The sequence below is a fragment of the Rhinatrema bivittatum genome, chromosome 6 (genome assembly GCF_901001135.1).
Source record: "Rhinatrema bivittatum chromosome 6, aRhiBiv1.1, whole genome shotgun sequence".
Classification (NCBI taxonomy): Eukaryota; Metazoa; Chordata; class Amphibia; order Gymnophiona; family Rhinatrematidae; genus Rhinatrema; species Rhinatrema bivittatum.
The window spans coordinates 83,172,829-83,193,544 of NC_042620.1; the positions used below are offsets into that span (position 1 = coordinate 83,172,829).

Sequence of the window (20,716 nt, forward strand, 5' to 3'; positions counted from 1 at the left end):
GGTGCATTTCCTCAAAGCGCGGCGGTGAAGGTACTTGCCCTCTCCCCCCACAGCCGGAGACCGCCCGGGTTCCAGCCGGGAAGCATCGAGAATCAGGTAAGGCGTGCATCTCTTACTCTTTGGTCTCCGAGGAACAAGGATCGGCGGCATGGCCCGTAGGCGGCACGCCGTGGAAGGGCGCCATTTTGTTGGCCTTACTCAGGTATTGAGCGCCCATGATAGGCGCATGTCTATCTTTGCGGATCGCAACCTGCTGCACAGTGGTGACGCGTTCCTGTTTGTCGCAGATCAGGAACAATGCTCCAGCAGCAGACATGGAGTCAGCTCTCTCGTTCCTTACGGATGCGGCATCAGACCTATTCCGGACAACAGCCAGGGGGATCTCATCCTCAGTAGCTGCCAGGAGGCAGCTCTGGATCCGGAAATGGTCAGCTGATGCTCTTTCGAAGACACGCCTCACCAGATTGCCCTTTAAGGGCTCTTTCCTGTTTGGTAGCGACCTTGATAGACTGGCCAGCACATGGGGTGCCTCTCCAGTACCTCGACTGCCAGAAGATCGGTTCAGAAGGAACCAGCGCGCCTTTCCAAGGCCCTCCAGGGGTAGAAGCTCTCAGCGCTTCACTCCCTACAGGAGTCGCTACCAGGCGCCTCGTCCTCAGGCCCGGAATCAGTCCTTTCGGACCAAGCAGCGCAAGAGGGGAGCAGGCCCGGGCTCAGGTCCCGGCCGCACCTCACAATGAGAATCCGCCGATTCATCTGGGGGACGGAGCCATAGGGGGCAGGTTAACCCTCTTCTACCCCAGATGGGTCGAGATTACGTCGGACCAGTGGGTCCTCGCCATCATCCGAGAGGGGTATTATCTGGACTTTCATCATCTCCCTCCGGACAAGTTTGTGGAATCTTCATGTCCCATACACAAGAAGGCAGCATTGGAAGCTACCCTGGCGAGGCTCCTGTCCTTGAAAGCCATCATCCCAGTACCTGCATGGGAAGTGAATTCTGGACACTATTCCATTTATTTCATGGTACCCAAGAAAGGGGGCACCTTTCGGCCCGTACTGGACCTCAAGTCAGTCAATCAATACTTAAAGGGGGGGGGGGGAGTATGTAGCGGAATAACCTGTTTTTTCCCCTTGTTGTATGTGCAGGACCAGACTGAGGCCTGGCCCATGTTGAATCTCACAGAGGGAGAGAGCTCTGTGGGCTGGGGCCTGCTGGGATCAGGAGAGGCCCTTTTTCTCCAGGAAAGGCAGCTCATGCTGACCCAGGCCCCTCAAAGAGCCTCCCATGAACAGGAAGGTGGATGGGGTTTACCTCGTCCAGAAGGCTATGGGATTTGAGAAGCATCAGCTGTAGCACCAATTCGTGGTGGTCATATCCGCTCTCAAGAGGGCCAAGCACTCTTGGATCCACACCTCGCTGCCCCCAGGGAAGGATCACAGGACAATGGATGCTTTTGGGAGGAAAGTATTCCAGGGAGCCATGCTGTAGCCTGCATTTGCCTCCTACCAGCTCTACATGAGCCAGTTCTCACGGAATCTCTGGAAGTAAGTGCAGGAGGCGGCCGAGCAGCTGCCTCAACAGCAGCAAGACACCTTCATGTCACTGGTGTAGAAGGGCCTGGAGTGTGGAAAACATGAGGTTTGTATAACCTATGATGTTCTTGAAATGGCATCGAGAATCTCTGCAATGGGATTCTACCCGCAGAATGGCATGGCTGCAGGCTATGGATCTCTGACCATAGGTACAGGAAAAATATGCTGACTTGCCATGTACGGGAGAGAATCTCTTTGGAGATAAGGTGAAAGATGCAGTAGCCCAGTTACGGGGCCACCATGAGATTCCCCCTACTCTCCACCAGCACTTCAGAACCACCCTCCTTAGCAAAGAGGTTGGTGAGACAGGGTCAGAGGAAGTCTTTTTACTGCCAGAGGAAATACTATCCTCCAACCCCTGCTCCCATCCCAGGCAGCAGAGAGCTCCCAAGCCCCAGCTGGTGCCCCAGTCAAATCCCGGGACGGGGTTTTGACTGGATTGTAGGGAGCATAAGCCAGCCACCTGTACCCGAAACGCTGGATCCCATGATCGGGGGCATGGTACGGTTCTTTGCAGAGACGTGGCCCAGTATAACCTCGGACCAGTGGGTTCTGTCCATTGTCAGTCAAGGATACCAATTAAACCTATTGGATGTCCCACCAAATTGTCCTTCATGCACGTTTTGTGGGCCGTTAGTGCATCAGGAGATACTGATATGGGAGCTCTCCACCTTTTTAATGGTCAAACCTGTCCCATCAAGGCAAAGCGGGCAGGGATTCTATTCCTGGTACTTCCTGATTCCAAAGAGAACAGGAGGACTCCTTCCCATCCTAGACCTGAATGCCTTGAACAAGTTTCTAAAAAGAGAAAAATTCAAGATGGTTTCCCTGGGAACCCTGATTACCCTCTTGCAAAAAGGGGACTAGCTATTCTCCTTAATCTGAAGGATTCGTACACTCCAATCGAGATCTTTCCAAGTCACAGGAAATATTTCAGATTTGTGATGAGAAAACAGCACTACCAGTACAGAGTGTTGCCGTTCGGGCTCGTGTCGGCCTTACGTGTCTTCACAAAATGCCTTGTTATGGTGGGGGAGCACTTCCACAGGCTGGGAGTGCATGTTTTCCCTTACTTGGAAGATTGGCTGGTAAAGAACCATCTCAGGCAGGAGCCACTTGGTCCATGTGCTTCACCGTCCGGTGTTAGTCACTAAGGTTCGTCTTCAACTACTCATCTTAGCCCGTCACCACAATTGGACTTCATAGGAGCCCTGCCAGACACGGCTCGGGCAAAAGCCTTCCTGTAGTCACCTAGATATCCATAGCGGCGGTGATTCAACAGAGCCAGCAGGTGTCAGCTCGGAATATGTTGAGGCTGTTGGGTCACATGGCCGCAACCATCTGTTACTTCCTTGGCAGAACTCAATGGACCCCTAGGTCGCAGTGGTGCCAGGCTACACAAAGCCTCCAGGATCGCATCTGAATCGCCCCATCCCTCTGGGGCTCTTTGTCCTGGTGGAGGGTACTCTCAAATTTGGAACGGGGAATATCCTTCCAGAGTCTTCCTGTCCAAATTGTCCTTACCACAGATGTGTCAACCCTGTGGTGGGGAGCTCATGCAGAGGGGCTCCACACCCAGGGCCTCTGGTCCACCCAGGAAGCACGTTGTCAAATCAGTTTCCTGGAGCTCCAGGTGATGAGGTTCTCGCTATGGGTTTTCAGAGATCAGCTGTCCAACAAAGTTGACCTGATCCAAACAGACAACCAGTTAGCTATGTGGTATGTCAAGCAGGGAAGCACGGAGTCATATCTTCTGGGTCAGGAAGTGGTCCAGATCTGGTCCTGGGCCCTATCCCACGGGATGGTGCTCAGGGCCATGTATCTGGCAGGAATAGAGAACGTGAAAGCGGACAGACTGAGTCATGCCTTCAGACCCCACGAGTGGTCTCTGGACCAGAGGGTAGGGAATCAGATCTTCCGCCTCTGGGGGAACCCTTATGTGGATCTGCTCATGTCCCCCCTTCAACAGAAAAATGACTCAGTTCTGCTTCCTGTACAGAACAGATGGCAAGGGTCCTTCCATATGCATATCCTCAGATTTCCTTAGTGGCGAAGACTCTCTTGAAGCTTTGCGAGGACACAGGGACTATGATTTTCATAGCTCCTCACTGGCCAAGACAGGTATGGTTGCCACTCCTTTGGGAGTTGGCCATATGGAAACTGATCGGTCTGGGGACTTCCCCCAGAGCTCATCACTCAAGACTCATTCTGTCAGAGCCATGGCAACGTCGGTGGCCCACTTACAAGCAGTTTCTGTGGAGGAGATCTGCAAGGCTGTGACCTGGAGTTTTCTCTATACATTCGCATCCCATTACTGTCTGGATAGGGATGCCGATGCAACTGTAGGTTTGGCCAGTCTGATCCTCCGGAATCTCTTCAAGCTGTTCAACCCAACTCATTCTGTCTTGGGCCCATTTTTTGGGTTCAGGCTGTCTCCCCCTCTGTTACCAACAGCACTGTGATTGTTGTGCCCATTAGTACCTGGTTGGTGCTGGTTGGTCCTCTTTTGTGTTGGGGAGCAGCTTGTAGCTAGGGATTTGCCCATTTGTGAGGACTACCATCCTGATTGTCCTAAAAGAAAGCAGAGTTGCTTACCTGTAACAGGTATTCTCTGAGGACAGCAGGATTTTAGTCCTCATGAAATCCACCCACCACCCAGTGGAATTGTTTCTCCTATTTTTTTATTTTATTTTATCGTAGTTCTATGTTACAAGACTGAAGAGGGACCATGCATGGACGTGTGGTATAGGGCATACTCAGTGTACCTAGTCAAAGTTCTTGAAACGTTGACATAAGTTTTCCGTGCCGGGCTCCGTGTGTGAGGATTAACATCCTGCTGTCCTAGGAGAACAACTGTTAAGGTAAGCAGTTCTGCTGTGTTATCGATCTGGTGCCTTATATCCATTTTCCACAATTGCCATTGAAATTGAGCTCTTACTATTGATTAGGAAAGACAGGTCCCAGTTATGTTAGGAAAGACTAGCTCCTAAATCTACCTCCAATGCTTTTATATGCTTGGGCTTATCCAGAGTGTCTTGACTGAACAATGCATAAATGCTAGGAGATCATCCCTTTGCTCTTATCTGCCATTTCACACCAAAAAATGTTTTGCTCTTTTGAAGATCATCAATACTCCTTTCTGCTGTAGGAAATGCTTTACTTGTAAGTAGGGAAAAAGGTCCCTAGATGAAATACCAAGTTTCTCCTTTAATTGATCAAAAGTAAAAATTTCCCCCAGCCCAAATATGTTCTATCCTCTGAACCCCTTCATCTCACCTTCTGTTTAATAGGCCAGTTGTCATTCCCTGAGAGAATTTGATTATGGAATAGGAAGGTTCTGAAAAAATATTACGGACACTCAACCACTCTAGTTTTCAACTGAGACTACATTCTTAGTGTGTTGGCAGTCGTCTTTCTCAATCTATGCCAATCCACAATGGCTCACAACTGGGAGGCGCAGGTTAGGCATGCCCAATCCCTACTAAATTTAAGAAGATACATTACTGCCCATGCCACCCTCAGAGGTCTAAGTCTCCAAATGAAATAAAAGATTTGCTTTTGCCATAATTTGAGCATTTTATTAGGAATATGTATGGGCATAGGTCTGGAAGAGATAACATAAACATAACAAAATATTTATTTAAATTGCTGCTAATCTACCAAATGGATTATCTATCTGCTCTAGTAGAGGTATGTAATTCAGTTGAAATAGTCTCTCATTAGCCTGGCTTATATTGATTCCCATAAATTTATTTTAGCCTTAACCATCTAAAAGGAAATTGTCCTCTCACAGTTACTGATGGAGCCTCATTAAGAGAGACACATCCAAGATTTCAGATTTATCAGCATTAATCTTAAATCCTGACACCTTACTAAATCTATTTCAACTGTCACCCCTTGCAAAGATCTAACAGGATCTGTCAGCATAAAGATGTCATCCCCTATGGTTACCAGTTGAATCCCAGCATCATATGTAACCCACTTTGCGAAGGGTTCCAAAAATATTGCAAAACAAATATGCCTCTGTGAACAGGGAACCTCTCAGAATATCCCTGATTCACCCTAATAAAAGCCTCAGATCTGTCATATAAACCAATTAAGATACTGGGGTCCAAAATGCATTTTTTCTAGGGTTTTGAATGAGAGGCCATATTGAAGGCCTTCTCAGCATCTGTTAAGAGTGAGGTGGAAATCTTCTCTCTCTTCTCCTTCCATATGAAATCATAGATTTTCCTGACATTATTAGGTACTATTTGTCCAGGTATAAATCCTGCCTGGTCTGTATATATTAAGGTGCCTATCACATAATTCAGTTGATCAGGTAATAGCTTAACTAAGATTTTTAAGACAATGTTAAGAAGCGATATAGGCCTATATGAACCACAGTGTAATGGGACTGTATACCTGCCAAATTGGATCCTACAAGTAAAGAGCTTTCCTCTTGAAGATAAACATTTTGGTTAAAGGGCCACCAAACTAGGGGCAAATTGTTTGTAGAAATGAATCATATGCATATCTACTCCAGGAGCTTTTCCTAGCTTCAACAATTTTATCATCTGCAGGACTTTCACAGTAGTTACTTCTCTATCCAACTATAAGTGATGATCTTGGTACAATTCCAGTAATGGTACATCAGCTAAATATTAAGTAATCTTGGAATCCTCAGGTCTTTATAAAATTGAAGAAAACAGTGTCTGATGTTATTATTAAAGGTAGAAAAATCCTTTCCCAGTGGTTTTGATTTTCCCTATCTGATTGTGGGTCAATTTATTTTTAAGTCTCCTAGCTAACAGTGTACTAGCATCATTGCCATACTCATTTTTTGCTGGATCAAATCCAACTGATAAGCCATTGTGTCAGTCTAAAGATAAAAATTCTGATCATATCTGAGTTAATTGTTTATACATTGTATTGGATAGAGTACTTTTATATAAAGTTTCCAGACTTGCTGTCTCCCTAACCAAATCTGCTCTTTTTTTTTCGCATTTTTTTTATAGGTAGCTCTTGCTATCAGCTTCCCACAGAGCACAACCTTGAGATATTCCCACAATACTGAAGGAGAGATCTCTTCATTATTACATTTCAAATATTGATGTCAATAATTCTCATCATTTAATAAACTATCATTGAGTTTCCAATAGTGTTATCCTTTATCTCATGTCAATAATTGGATCACTATCTCAATGGGTGCATGGTCTGACCAGGTGGGATTCCCCACACCTGCCTTGGAAACCTTTGAAACCACATCTCTATCGACCAGAAAGAAATGAATCCGAGAATAGGAGACATGAGGCTTAGAATAAAATATATAGTCTCTAGCTGTGGGGTTTAATAATCTTCACACATCACTAGATTCATTTGGCTAGAAAGGTATTGTATTTACTTCTCATCCCTCTAGTTACTTGCACTCCTGAGGAGCTGTGTAATTTAGGGGTTCTTGTACAGTTAAAATCCCCACCAACTATTAAAAAAAAAATTTAAAAATCCCTCCACCATCATTGACAGCACCTCAGATAAATTGTCCAGAAAGTTTTCCTGCCCCTTATTAATTTGAACCAAGAGAGATCTCCTGTCTGGATCACCATTGACCAAAATAATTTCACAATGAAAATCTTTTTCAAAAAGAATTCCCACTCCCTCATATTTGTCCTGCTGAAAACATACATCTAAATATATATATGGAAAGTAATGTGATCATAATAGACTCTCATGGTGCTTCTTTAAATGCCTTTTTTGGATAAAAACTATAGACATGTAGAAAAACGGAGAGAATTCTTTTTCACTCAACGCACAATAAAGCTCTGGAATTTGTTGCCAGAGGATGTGGTTAGTGCAGTTAGTATAGTTGGGTTCAAAAAAGGTTTGGAGAAGTTCTTGGAGGAGAAGTCCATTAACGGCTATTAATCAAGTTTACTTAGGGAATAGCCACTACTATTAATTGCATCAGTAGCATGGGATCTTCTTGGTGTTTGGGTAATTGCCAGGTTCTTGTGGCCTGGTTTGGCCTCTGTTGGAAACAGGATGCTGGGCTTGATGGACCCTTGGTCTGACCCAGCATGGGTTTTTCTTATGTTCTTAGAGAAATTTTCTTTTTTGGGGTATGTTTAAACCCTTAACATTTAAGAAGAAAATTTTAAAATGAGCCATTTTTATTTTTCATAGTCCCCTCACCTCAGCAATAATAATTAACCGTTCCCTATATCCACCTCCTTCCTAGTAAGATCTTCCCGATGCCCTTTATGCTGACCCCCTACTCCCCGCCTGTCCAATTCCCCTCCTCTTTTTGTAAGAAGGTCTCCCCTCGATCTGTTTATCCTGGTTTGCAGATTCACCCTTTGTGAAAGAAGATTCATCCCTCCCAAGACTCCCATCCCACAACCCTGTAGTTTCATACGAATACAGTGAGTATTAAAGTCGCAGCTTATAACAATGCATGCTTAAATTATCAATCTCACTCCCTTGTACCAAAAATAAAGTTGTAAACAAAGGACACAAACATTGGCATCATCATTATGAACACCAAATCCCCAATAAACTAATCTGTCAGATAACTTGAAAAATCCCTGAGTTTATCCTATTCACAGCCTTATCCTAGCTAATAGAGAAAAAGTGGAACCAGCAGTGCTCCAAGACAGTTAAGGTAGTTGTTTCTTGAGGAAGTGGATTTTCCTGATTGCCTGCTCAGCTTTTTGCTGCCCTTTCTAACTCTGCCATTTTGGCTGATCATCCCTTGCTGCTGATGGTGTGGCAACAGTTACTCCAGCACTAGTAGACACCCTTATTCCTGCAGCCCGCAGGATGCTCTCAGCCTCTGCCAAGGTTTTCGCATGTGATAACACCCCATTCAGGGTGGAGGTCAGTCCAAATGATTAAAACAGTCGATAGCGTTTTTTACTTCTGTAATGAGCTGGTGACCTTTTTTATTTCCTGTTTTCTCCATAGTGTAACTGGCAGTTTTCAAAATCTTTTCTTTCACAGAGTATTTTTGATAGCAGACAATATCACATGGCCTGTTAACAATCTGTTGGCCCAACACCTGATGGACTCGTTTGAGCTCAATAATTATTTCTTCATCACTGTGTTAGAAATCCCCTCAGTCAAAATAGCCATACTAATGTCCATAGTTACTTTCACTGGGTCAGCATACTTGGGAGTCTGCGGTACCACTCACCCCCCCCCCCCCCCCCCCGGATGCAAATTGGATCTCCGAAAGCGGTTTTCCAAACCTTCGATCTTATCTAATGGAGACTACTGCTCCTTACACAATTCCTGATCCACACACTTTAACCAATCCAGTTTCTCCGCATGTGCATCGAGTCTCGTTTCAAACTCCTCCACATGTCTCCAGATTTCATCCATTTTATCTTTTAACTCAGCGATGGTACCTAGAGTTTCAGCCGTAATGGCTTTCATGTCACTTCATAAGGCACCGAACCATTCATGGAATTCAGCTATCGTAAGCATATCACCGGTCGTCGTATTAATAAAATCATTAGCGTCACTTAGGCCTACTTCTGATGAGTCACATTCTGGTCTTTGATCCATGTCAGCCTCATCCCCTGCAACTGCTGAGATTTTGGCATACAGAAATTGTTTGAAATCCACCAGTTTCTTCTTGAATGTCATCGCTGACTTCCCTGATTCCACTATCAATCCATAGGGCCACTATGTAACTATGGATGGAGGATTAATTGGGAGATTACATGTTGATAGGTTGGATGCCTTCAGGTTAAGCTGTGATCAGGAAGGTGATGTTACTTCCTCTGCCAGATGCAGATTTCTACTCTGACAGGTGCCCCATAAGCAAAAGGTTCATGGCTATCACTGATCCCCATGATAAGATATGTCCTTTGCCTAAGGGCTGACTATGACTTCTGTGGGAGTCCCCTCTACATAACTTTGACCCCTCAACGGTATTTTTCCGTTCTTGACCTCATGGAAAAATACATTTGTAAGTCTAGCCCATTGGTATCAACATCGAGGGTCACAGGAACAACATTGACCACTGGTGGTGTATCAGCATTGAGAGGGCATTGTTCCCCCTTGACATCAAGTGCCAGGTAGGACCGAGGGTATAGACTCATTTGTTTCCTCCTTCATCGGTGTCTCTGCAAGCAAACATTCAGCCGCTACTAGAATCCCTGCTTTTGCTGTGCAGAATGGATCTGATGCCGATTCCTGAAGGGAAATCCAGTATCAGGTATCGCCTCACTAATGGTAATCTCTAGGTCATTGAAGGAAATTTCTTTTGAGTTGCAGCATTTCATAGGATCTAGGCTCAGACACAAGCCCCTCTGAGGACTTGTCTGCTAGCCAATAGGGGAGAAACAGGTCCAAATCACGGCAACCCCCCCCCCCCCCCCCCGGCCTATTAGTCAGGATCATATTCTGAATATTCTTTCAGGTATGGCTATGGATCTGAGTACTTCTCCAAGCAGAAGTGATCAACAGGTCTCCCCTTGGACCCTTCTCTTCCGCAGGAAAGTAATAGGTCTCCACCCGAAGACCTCTTTGTTGATTTTGAGAGAATGCCCAATGATCTATTTATGTTGCAAATGGAGGAAGATTCCAGAACTAGAATGCCTATCTCCAATTTGTTTAGTCACCTAAGGATATAGTGGCAGTCCCCATGCATGAGATCTTTCAGAAGGTACAGATGAGGATGTGGGAGAGTCCCTTCTCTTTGGCTCCAGTGAATAAGAAGGTGGGTGTGATATATCCAGAAGGTTCCAGGATTTGAGAAACTGCAGCTGCCACACCAGTCAAATCCAATCTTATTTTATGTATTTATTTATTTTTCAGCAAAAACATCCCTAAGGAAACAAGCCCTATCTACAGCAGGTCCGCCTCAATGGAACGCCCTCCCACCGGATCTCCGACAAGACCCCTGCCCAATATCTTTCAAAAAAAAAAACTCAAAACGTGGCTTTTTAGAGCAGCATTTTCTGACTGAAGACACCAGTTAATACTTTCTCATTCGCCTGATCAATTCACTCTAACAGACCTTCTTAGTCATGCCCACCCTTTCTACCACGCGTGTCTTTTTGGTTTTTTCTCACTATTCCGTACCTAGTATCTAATATCAATCAAATCCTCAACTATGAGAGTAATACCCCATTGTACCTCACAGATTAGTTCAAGACCACATCCTATCTTCCATCGGCTTCTCCCTTGATTCTTTCATTGTCTCCCTTTTATTCAATGTTACCCTCATGTATAATGTTATCTGTTCAAAGTTCATGCCTCGTTATTTGTTCTATGTAACGCTTCTCTTGCGATGTAATGTTTTTCATTGTAAACCGGTGTGATTTGTGTTCTATACAAGAATGTCGGTATATAAAAGTTAAATAAATAAATATTTGAAACTTTTATATACCGACATTAGTGTGCAACATCATACCGGTTTACATTAGAACTGACAGATGGAAAATACAATAAACAAGGGTGGGGGAGGGTTTACATTAGAACTGACAGATGGAAATACAATAAACAAGGGTGGGGGAGGGGAAAATACTAGTAATTGCAACAAAAACTAGACAGGGCAGAAAGAAGTAACGCAACTACAATTCTTATGCTGTAATGTAGCAAGAGGATTGGTAATAACATATGTACAAGGTAAAAACAATATAATATGTACAAGGGGAATACAAGGTTAAAGACAGTCTTGAGAAAGTCGAGATCTAGAAACTCCTTCCAGCATTCTTTCCAAGGCCAAATGTCCACAAAGATGAACAAGCACTATATAGTTTAGACTGCAAAGAGCATTGGGCTTCTATCTGGAGCAGGCTAAAGTCCACTCAGATTTTCTTCTCACTCCAACAAACCTGGAATTGCCGTTGCCAAGTGCAGCCTTTCTAACTAGCTAGTAGATTGCATCTCCTTTTGTTATGCCCAGGTGGGCTGGAATCTGGTGGGTCACATCAAGGCTCACAGTGTCAAACCCATGGCAGCATTGGTAGCCCATCTAAAGTCACCCTCTATTTAGGAGATCTGTAAGACTGTGATGAGGTGTTCTTTCCACACATTCATATCACACTATTGACTCCTGATGCAATAGTAGGTTTGGCTAGCCTGTCCTAAGGAGTTTCTTTGAGGTGTGAAACCCAAATCTATCCCCTGTAGGGCGTGTTATTTGGTTCCTGTCTGTATCTATAAATACATTTAAAAAAAATACAAAAATGGCTTATTGTCACCAAAAGGTTGTTGCCTGTTGCCAAAGTTTCAGGTTTTCCCTTTTTTTTGTTTGAGGCATTCTGGAGCAGGGCCAAGAGTTATACACATACGGGCGGATTTTAAAAGCCCTGCTCGCGTAAATCCGCCCGGATTTACGCGAGCAAGGCCTTGCGCGCCTATTTTCCATAGGCCGCCGGCGCGCGCAGAGCCCCGGGACACGCGTAGGTCCTGGGGTTTTTGGAAGGGGGCGTGTCGGGGGGGGGGGGACGGGACCCGATGACGCGCCATTTTGGGGGCGGGGTGCGGCGTTTCGGGGGCGGGACCGGGGGCGTGGTCCAGACCTTCGGACCAGCCCCCGGGTCAGAGCACGGCGCGCCAGCAGTCTGCTTCTCGCAGGCGTAAATCTACGGACAAAGGTAAGGGGGGGTTTAGATAGGGCCGGGGGCGTGGGTTAGGTAGAGGAAGGGAGGGGAAGGTGAGGGGAGGGCGAAAGAGAATTCCCTCCGAGGCCGCTCCGATTTCAGAGCGGCCTCGGAGGGAACGGAGACAGGCTGCGCAGCTTGGCGCGCGCCGGCTGCCCAAAATCGGCAGCCTTGCGCGCGCCGATCCAGGATTTTAGAAGATACGCGCGTATCTTCTAAAATCCAGCGTACTTTTGTTTGCGCCTGGTGCGCAAACAAAAGTACGCGAACGCACTTTTTTTAAAAATCTACCCCATAGATTGCTATTTTATAAGAGATGTGTGCACATTTGGCAACTTATTTGCATAGTTTTACATTTGTTAGTTTACACAATTGATATCAGACTTGCCTGTTCACTGTTGGTTTGGTGGGAGATCTGGATGAACTGGGGGAAGTTGAATGAAGAACTAGGAGGGTCTCGATGACCTGGAGATGGAAGGGTGAACCAGTCGAGGGTTCAGCAAACTGGTGATTTCAGTTACATTCACATGTTTCAAAATTAGACTTTTGCCTGTAAACAGGGTTTTACTCAATAAAGTCAGCTTTTTTTGCACACAAAAAATAATCACTTGTGTTTTTAAAATAGGTAAGAAAAGTATGTGCTTGCAGATATTTGTTAGGGGGTAGATTTAAATGTATTTTATAATCTGCATGTACCTGATATGCACAAGTTATAAAATACTGTAGTAGATCTCATGGGGCTATATGCGTGCATATATAGGGCCGCATAGAGTTCTTTGAAAGTTATTCTCCCTGTGTAGGAGCTATGAGTTGAAAACAGTCCCTTCTTATTTATTTATTTATTTATTTATTTAAAGGCTTTTATATACCGGAGTTCATGCACTAGTGCATACCACTTCGGTTGAACTTTTAGCCGAGATTGAGAACCTGTACAATATGGGACCTGACTCCTATGGGCACACAATATTCTGACCATTGCCAGCCTCCAACAACAAAAAAAAAATCCCTAGTTAACCATAAATGTTTGACTATTTCACATTCAGGTTTTTCTCCTAGGACAAGCAGGATGGTAATCCTCATGTGGGGTGACATCATCCGCTGGAGCCCGGCACGGAAAACTTTGGCCAGCAGATTGAGCTTGCCCAGCCTGCTACTATCCATGCGTCCACGTGAGCTCCCCCTTCAGACTGTTCTTTGCCACAGTGCAGTTGCCTCCCAGTCCATGGAGCTCCACTTTTTTCCAAATTTTCTTTGAGTTTCTTTGAGTTTTTCTCTCTTCTTTGTTGGGTCCCCCTTCGAGATTAGTGCCCTCCTAGTACGGTAGGTTCTTTTCAACCTTTGCTCGATCTTGCAGTATATTCCCGACTTCCAACCTCCTGGTGCCCGTCGGTCATCGACCGCACGCCGGGTCTTTTTCATGGTGTCGACCGGTTTTTGTCGGTGCCTGAGGACTACATCCATCTCGGACCCACATGAGGTTTGCATCCTCTGCCTGGGGACCTTGTATGACGTCCGTGGATGTCTATGCGATCAGATGACACCCAAGGGTCATCATGCGCGCCTCAACAAAATGGAGAAATCTCCACTCCTGCATCGGTTGCTTCGCCCAAGGATCGCAGGGAGCTGTCCTTTTGATTTCCTCCCCCAAGGATCGGGGAGAAGGAGATTGATCTTCAGTGGTCTCTCCCTTCCCCCAAACCTCGGGGTCATCGACCTCCTCAGTGCCAGGGAAAGACCGGGCTATGCATCGGAAATTATCTCGGAAGCACTGCACCGGTCACCTTCCCGACACGGTTCTGATTCCGGAGCGGCATTGGCGGCCGCTGAGCCACCATTGAACCAGCACTGGCCACCGGAGGCCCCATCCTCCAGTAGCCTAAGGCGTTCCCCACTGATACTGGTGCTGGGCGCCGCGCCACCTCGGGGATCCGAGGATGAGCCGGCGACGCCTCGTTCCCCCTCCATCAGTCTTAACCACTCAGGACTTCCAGGAGGAATTGGACTGTAAGGTGCAGTCGACAGTGCACTCCACTTACAATGTTTTTGAAACTGCAGCCCGTTTCATCGCCATACACATCGGTACCAGTCGGATTGCTTGGCTAAGGGCCGGAGTCCGCCGGCCGGAGGTCCAGGATAGGCTCGCCGATCTCCCCTATACAAGCGAGAACCTGTTCAGGGACAAGGTCCGGGATTTGATGGCACAGCTGAAGGACCATCATGACACCCTCCAGTAGCTATCCACTAGTCCAGTGATGGCTAACCTATGACACGTGTGTCAGAGGTGACACGCCGAGACGTTTTTGCTGACACACGCAGCGTTTCGTGGACTATCGGGAAATTTTTTTTTTATCGGCTGTGCCGAGCCTTTTTTTAATCGGCTGCGCCGACCCTTTAAAATTAGTTTTTTTTAGTATCCCTCCACACACCCCCCCCCCCCCAAATGCCTCCGGGCGCAGGGAGGCTCATGCGGCGCAGCGAAAGGCAGATAGGCAGGGCCGTGGTGTGGCTCACGTCACCGAAGAAAAAGATCGCATTTAAACGTGCTGATGCTCCTCCTCCTTCCTGCCTGTGCGGCCCCGGAAGTAAACGTTGCCGGAGCTGCGTGGGCAGGAAGGAGGAGAAGCATCAGCGCATGCAGAAGAGAAGCAGTGCTTGTGCTTACGGGCCGCTGCGAATCCCAAGTCACAGCGGCCCGAGAAGAGGAAGAGGCCCGCTAGCAGGGCCGCCGCGGCCCGAGAAGATTAGGGCCACTGCAAAGCACATCTTGCGGTGACCTGTGAAGAGGAGGCCCAGAGGTGAGAGAGAGGCTGAAGGTCTGTAGAGGGTGTGTGTGTGTGTGTGTGCATGTATGAGATGAGTTGAGAGACTGTGCGTGAGAGTGAGGACCTGAATGTTTGCAGAGACAGCATGTGCTTGAGCAAGACAGCATGTGGGAGTGAGAGAGCCTGTGTGTGTGAGAGTCAGACAGCATGTGCCAGTGAGAGACTGTGTGTATGAATGGTTGTATGAAAGAGAACATGTGACAGTGAGAGCCTGTGTGGGTGTGTGAGAGAGAGAGAAATGCATGTGAGAATGAGAACCTGACTGTGTGAGGGAAGAAGATGGAGAGAAAAGAAACAGAAAAAAAGACAATATAAAAGGAATTGGCAAAAAAAATAAGAAAGGGAAGGTGGAAAAAAAATGCTTGTGACCAACCAATTAGAAAACTAAGATCAGACAGCAAAGGTAAAAAAAAAAAATAAATTTCTTTTTAGTGATTGGCACATGTAATCTTTGGGAATGTGCAAGAATAGCAATTTCTCTGAGTATCTCGCAATGTACGAGATCAGCATGGTGAAAGTGGAAGCCCACGGGGCCTGCACAGAGGAGGCAGCAGAATGGGCTTCAGTGTCAGTAGCAACAATCGGCACCTCCCCAATAGCCATGTGGCAGCAGTGATAGTGGCAGCAGAGGAATGAGAGAGGTTCCGAGTTTGCTGGCAAAAGAAAGAGAGAGGGGTCTGCCTTTAGTTTGTGCATGTGTATGAATGGGACTCTGCCTGGGGGTGTATGTGTGTGAATGCATGGGTGCCTGCCTGGGGGTCTGTGTGTGTGAGAATGAATTGGTGCCTGCCTGGAGGATGGAGCGGGAGTGGTGTGAAAATGAATGGGAGCCTGCCTGGGGTTCAGTGTGTGTGTGTGAATGACTGGGAGCCTGGCTGGGTGTGTGTGTTTGTGTGTATGTAAGGGAGCCAGTGAGTGTGAGAGCATGAGTGTGTATGAGAAAATCCAGGGGAGTAAGAGTTTTGTGTGGGGGGGGGTGGAGGGGGAGAGAGTGTTTAATTGAAGATTTAGCCAATGAAATTCAGCAACAAAAAAGTCGCTAAGCAGGTAAGGTAAAGAATTATTTGTTTTTGCTTTTATTAATAAATACAGTACATATATTAAAATTATAACTCTTTGTTATTAATTAGAGCTACAAATATCACAAAATTATGGATTTTTCTAGAAGTGACACACCACCCGAGTTATGCTCATTTTTTTTTAATGAATTTTGACACACTGAGCTCAAAAGGTTGGCCATCACTGCGCTAGCCCCTCAGAGGGGCCATGCTCAACCAGGAAATCCTTCAGGCAAGGCTCTTCTAAGCCCTTCTACCGGCAGCGGAAGTATTACCCTCCGGCCACTTGAACTCGCCACGGGCTTTTGACTGGCGGCAAGGGAGCAAATGTCAACTGGAAGTTCCCCTGGCACCTGATCCCCCAGTCGGTGGCAGGCTCCTCAGCTTTGCTGGTGCTGAGAGGAGATCACATTGGATCGCTGGGTCTTTTCCATCGTCCACCAGGGGTACCGTCTGCACTTCAGCCGGCTCCTGGAGACCTGTCCCTCAGGTCCATCGTGGAGTTCATCCACACACTCTGTCATTCTTCAACAAGAGCTCTCCGCCCATCTTACAGCGGGCACAGTGGAACTGTTCCCTTGGACACAGCGGGGTCCGCGGGTTCTATGCAAGGTATTTCCTCATCCCAAAAAGGAATGGAGGTTTGTGCCCTATCCTTGACCTCAGGGCGTTGAACAAGTTTCTTGTAAGAGAAAAATTCAAGATGGTCTCCCTGGGCACACTGATCCCCCTCCTCCAAAGAGGAGATCGGCTTTGCTCCCTTGATCTGAAGGAGGCCTACTCACACATTGCGATCATCCACAACCACAGGAAGTACTTCCACTTCGTGGTGGGAAGGCACATTTTCAGTACAGAGTGCTGCCTTTTGGGCTAGCATCAGCCCCCCATGTCTTCAAATGCTTGGCAGTGGTGGCTGTTTACCTCAAGCATCGCTCAGTCCACGTGTTCCCATACCTGGTCGACTGGCTGGTCAGGAGTGACTCCCGCTCCGGAGCCTTACAAACGCTGGCCCTGACTGTTCAGACCCTGCAGGCTGTGGGGTTCATTATCAACTTCCCCAAGTCGCACCTCTGTCCTTCCCTGCAGCTGGACTTCATAGGTGCCAAGTTAGACACAGCAAAAGCGAAAGTTTTTTCTTGCCCAAGGATTGGGCGATTGCCCTCTCCTCACTGGCCACTGTCATCCGCAACAGCAGGAGGGTGTCAGTCCATCTCCTATTCCACCTGTTGGGCCACATGGTGGCCTCTGTCCATGTGACAACCTTGGCCTGCCTCCGCATGCGGACCCTTCAGTGGGTCTTGCTGTCTCAGTGGCAGCATGCATCCCAGGATCTAGAGGCTCTGATAACGGTCACGGACTCTCTCAAGCTATCCTTGGCCTGGTGGAAAGCCCTCCCCAACCTAGAACATGGACTTCCCTTTCAGCCTGCGCCGCCCCAGGTGATCTTCACCACAGATGCTTCTCCTCAGAGGTGGGGAGCCCACACGAACGTTCTCTGCCCTCGGCTTGTGGACCGCTGCCGAAGCACGTTGCCAGATAAACTTTCTGGAGCTTCAGGCAATATGTTACGCCCTGAGGGCATTTCAGGATCAGTTGTCATCCAAGGAAGTTCTGATCAGGATGGACATCCAGGTCACGTTGTGATACATCAAGAAGCAGAGCAGCACAGGCTCGTTCCTCTTCCAGGAGGCCGTGCAAGTTTCGAACTGGACCCTCTCCCAAGGGCTGTATCTGCGGGCGACCTACCTGCCAGGTCACCTCAACCCGCTGGCAGATAGCCTCTGCCGGTCCTTCCAGCCACACGAGTGGTCCCTCAACCCTGTGGTAGCGGCCAAATTATTCCATTGTTGGGGTACCGGATGTGGTGCCGGATGGGTGCTGGATGTGGACCTGTTCGCCTCCCCTCTTAATTACAAGGTGAGCAAGTTCTCTTCACTAGTAGAGGGGAACGGCCATCCGGCCTGCAATGCCTTCTCCCTTCACTGGAGCATGGGAGTAGCTTGCTTATTGCTGCGGTTACTACCCCTAACAAATTAAGACTCATAACTTCACTTTGAATGCATATCCAGCACAGCTCACTGCTTCAACGGCAGGGGGAATGAAGAAATAGGATTTACATCCCGCCAACATCTAACAAGGCATTGATCTGAGCAGTATGAGTATACAAACATCGGGGTAACTTGCTCGATACTACGGTTACTACCCTCAAACATATTAAGCCTTATACTTCACTTTGATACAGCTCCAACACTGCTCTCTGCATCAGTGGCGGAGGTGGAAGGTAATTAGAATCAAAAAAAGGGCCCTGAACTCAGTGGTCGGAGTAACAGATAAGTATGAGAAAATAAGTGTGAAAGCTTGCTGGGCAGACTGGATGGGCCTATTGGTCTTCTTCTGCCATCATTTCTATATTTCTGTTTACATGACAAGGCCTCCTATATGCGTACTCTCCTCTCGATGACTCTGTCAAAGCTTCCATAGGATGGGGGTCCCATGATTCTCATGGCACCCTTATGGCCTTGGCAGGTTTGGTTTCCACTCCTCCAGGACCTTTTGGTGTGTGCGCCTCTCCCATTGGGGAAGGCGCCCGACTTCATGTTGCAGAACCGGGACACCCTGCGCCTCCCAAACCTCCAGGCATTAGCCCTCACAGCTTGGATGTTGAGCGCATGATCCTCCAGTCTTTACAGCTTTCAGACTGTGTTTCTTGAGTCCTCATAGTGTCCCGGAAACCTTCGACTAGGAAGTCCTACACCTCAAAGTGGAAGCGCTTTTCCATCTGGTGCGGAGGAAATGGATTGGACCCCTTCTCGTGCTCTCTCCCCTGGCTGCTGGACTACCTGTGGCACCTGTCTGAGTCTGGGTTACAGACCAGTTCCGTCAGAGTACACCTCAGTGCGTTCAGCGCATATCACAGAGGTGGTGTTGGCGCACCCATTTCAGTCCAGCCTCTGGTTGGCCCCTTCATGCGGGGTCTCCTCCAATTGAAGCCCCCTCTTCGCCCTCCAGCAGCGCCCTGGAACCTCAACGTGGTCTGAAATTCCTCACTTGGAAAGTCATCTTCCTGGTAGCGGTCACTTCCGTTTGCAGGGTCAGCGAGCTTCAGACCCTAGTTATGTACGCACCATACACAAAGTTCTTCCATGAACGTGTGGTCCTGCGTACGTGTACCCTAAGTTCTTGCCCAATGTGGTGACTGATTTCCACATCAATCAGTCAATTGTTCTACCCACCTTCTATCCGAGGCCACATTCCCACACAGGGGAACATACTCTCCATACCCTGGACTGTAAACAGGCACTAGCCTTTTACCTAGACCACATAGTGAGCCACAGGCAGTCCACCTAGCTCTTTGTGTCTTTTGATTCCAACAGGCTGGGGGCAGCTGTGGGTAAACAAACCTTATCGAACTGGCTGGAGGATTGTATTGCCTTCTGCTATACGCAGGCAGGCGACCAGCTGGCTGGCAGAGTGAAGGCTCACTCAGCATGGGCCATGACAGTGTCGGTGGCCTATATGCGCACGGTCTCCATCGCTGAAATTTGCCGGGCTGTGACCTGGAGTTCCCTCCACATGTTTGCAGCTCACTACTGCCTTGACAAGGATAGCCGTCAGGACTGTGCCTTTGGTCAGTCAGTCCATCCTGCGCAACTGTTTCAGACTTGAACCCAACACTTTCCATTTATGCTCCTTGTGGGACCAGACCGCCTCCAGTATTTTTCCACAGCGCCGCAGTTGTGTTGTGCCTGTTGGCACCTTGTTCGGCCGCTGTTGGTCTCTGCTTGAAAGGAGCAGTCTGGAGCTCTGTACTCACCCTCATGTGAGGACTACCATCCTGCTTGTCCTTGGAGAAAGCGCACTTGCTTACCTGTATAGCTGTTCTCCTAGGACAGCAGGATGTTAGCCCTCAGGAATCCCGCCCACCTCCCCATGATGTTCGGTTCACCTTCGGTTTGTTTTATTTTTTCACTGGTCAGCTTGCTATGTTACGAGACTGAAGGGGGACCTTGCGTGGATGTGCAGATAGTAGCATGCTAAGCATGCTCAGTCTGCTGGCCTAAGTTTCTAGAAACTTTGACAAAAGTTTTCCATGCCAGGCTCCATTAGATGATGGCACCCCACATGTGAGGACTAATATCTTGCTAGGAGAACATCTGTTACAGGTAAGCAACTGCGCTGTCTGTTAGGACTATGAAGCAAGCAGATTTGACAAGCCAAATTTGTGCAGTGTACTTATTTTAAACAGTAAGACACACTGGCAACAATATCTATTAGCTTATTATAAAGCAAATTTTATAAATGTAGGTGCTTTATAATAAATATAGTTTTTTGTTTATTTTAAAATGTACATCAGGAAAGCACTCCACCACAGCATATATTGGAATGGCCCAAATGACCCAAAAAACAACTTAAGTTGTTTACCTGAAATCTCTATTGTGCTTTACAATGGTCCATGGCAATAGCATTTCTCTCAAGGTTGATGATCATATGTCTTGGCCAGAACTTGTGTGAACTGGAAGCTATGAGCTTTTCCAGTTAACTCCCTCTGTGAGTTGAGGATTGCAATGAGTTTTCCATCGATAAGCTGGCTGAATTAGCCATTACATGTGGGTGACATCATCTGGCAGCACCGAATGGACTTGTC

At 47.3% G+C, this 20,716-nt stretch overlaps 1 protein-coding gene across 3 annotated transcripts in view; it reads left to right on the forward strand.

Moving 5' to 3' along the window:
- The window catches only part of GPD2 (glycerol-3-phosphate dehydrogenase 2), a 516,322-nt gene that overhangs the window by 446,239 nt on the left and 49,367 nt on the right, over positions 1-20,716 (forward strand). The window contains exon 16 of one of the 3 annotated variants that reach the window (XM_029605522.1): positions 6,594-6,754. The exons of the other annotated variants lie outside the window; for them this stretch is intronic. Within the exon in view, the coding sequence (XP_029461382.1) occupies positions 6,594-6,597 (4 nt within the window). The 3' untranslated portion in view covers positions 6,598-6,754. Of the gene's footprint in view, positions 1-6,593; positions 6,755-20,716 lie in introns of those variants that run through there. 3 annotated transcript variants of the gene reach the window in all.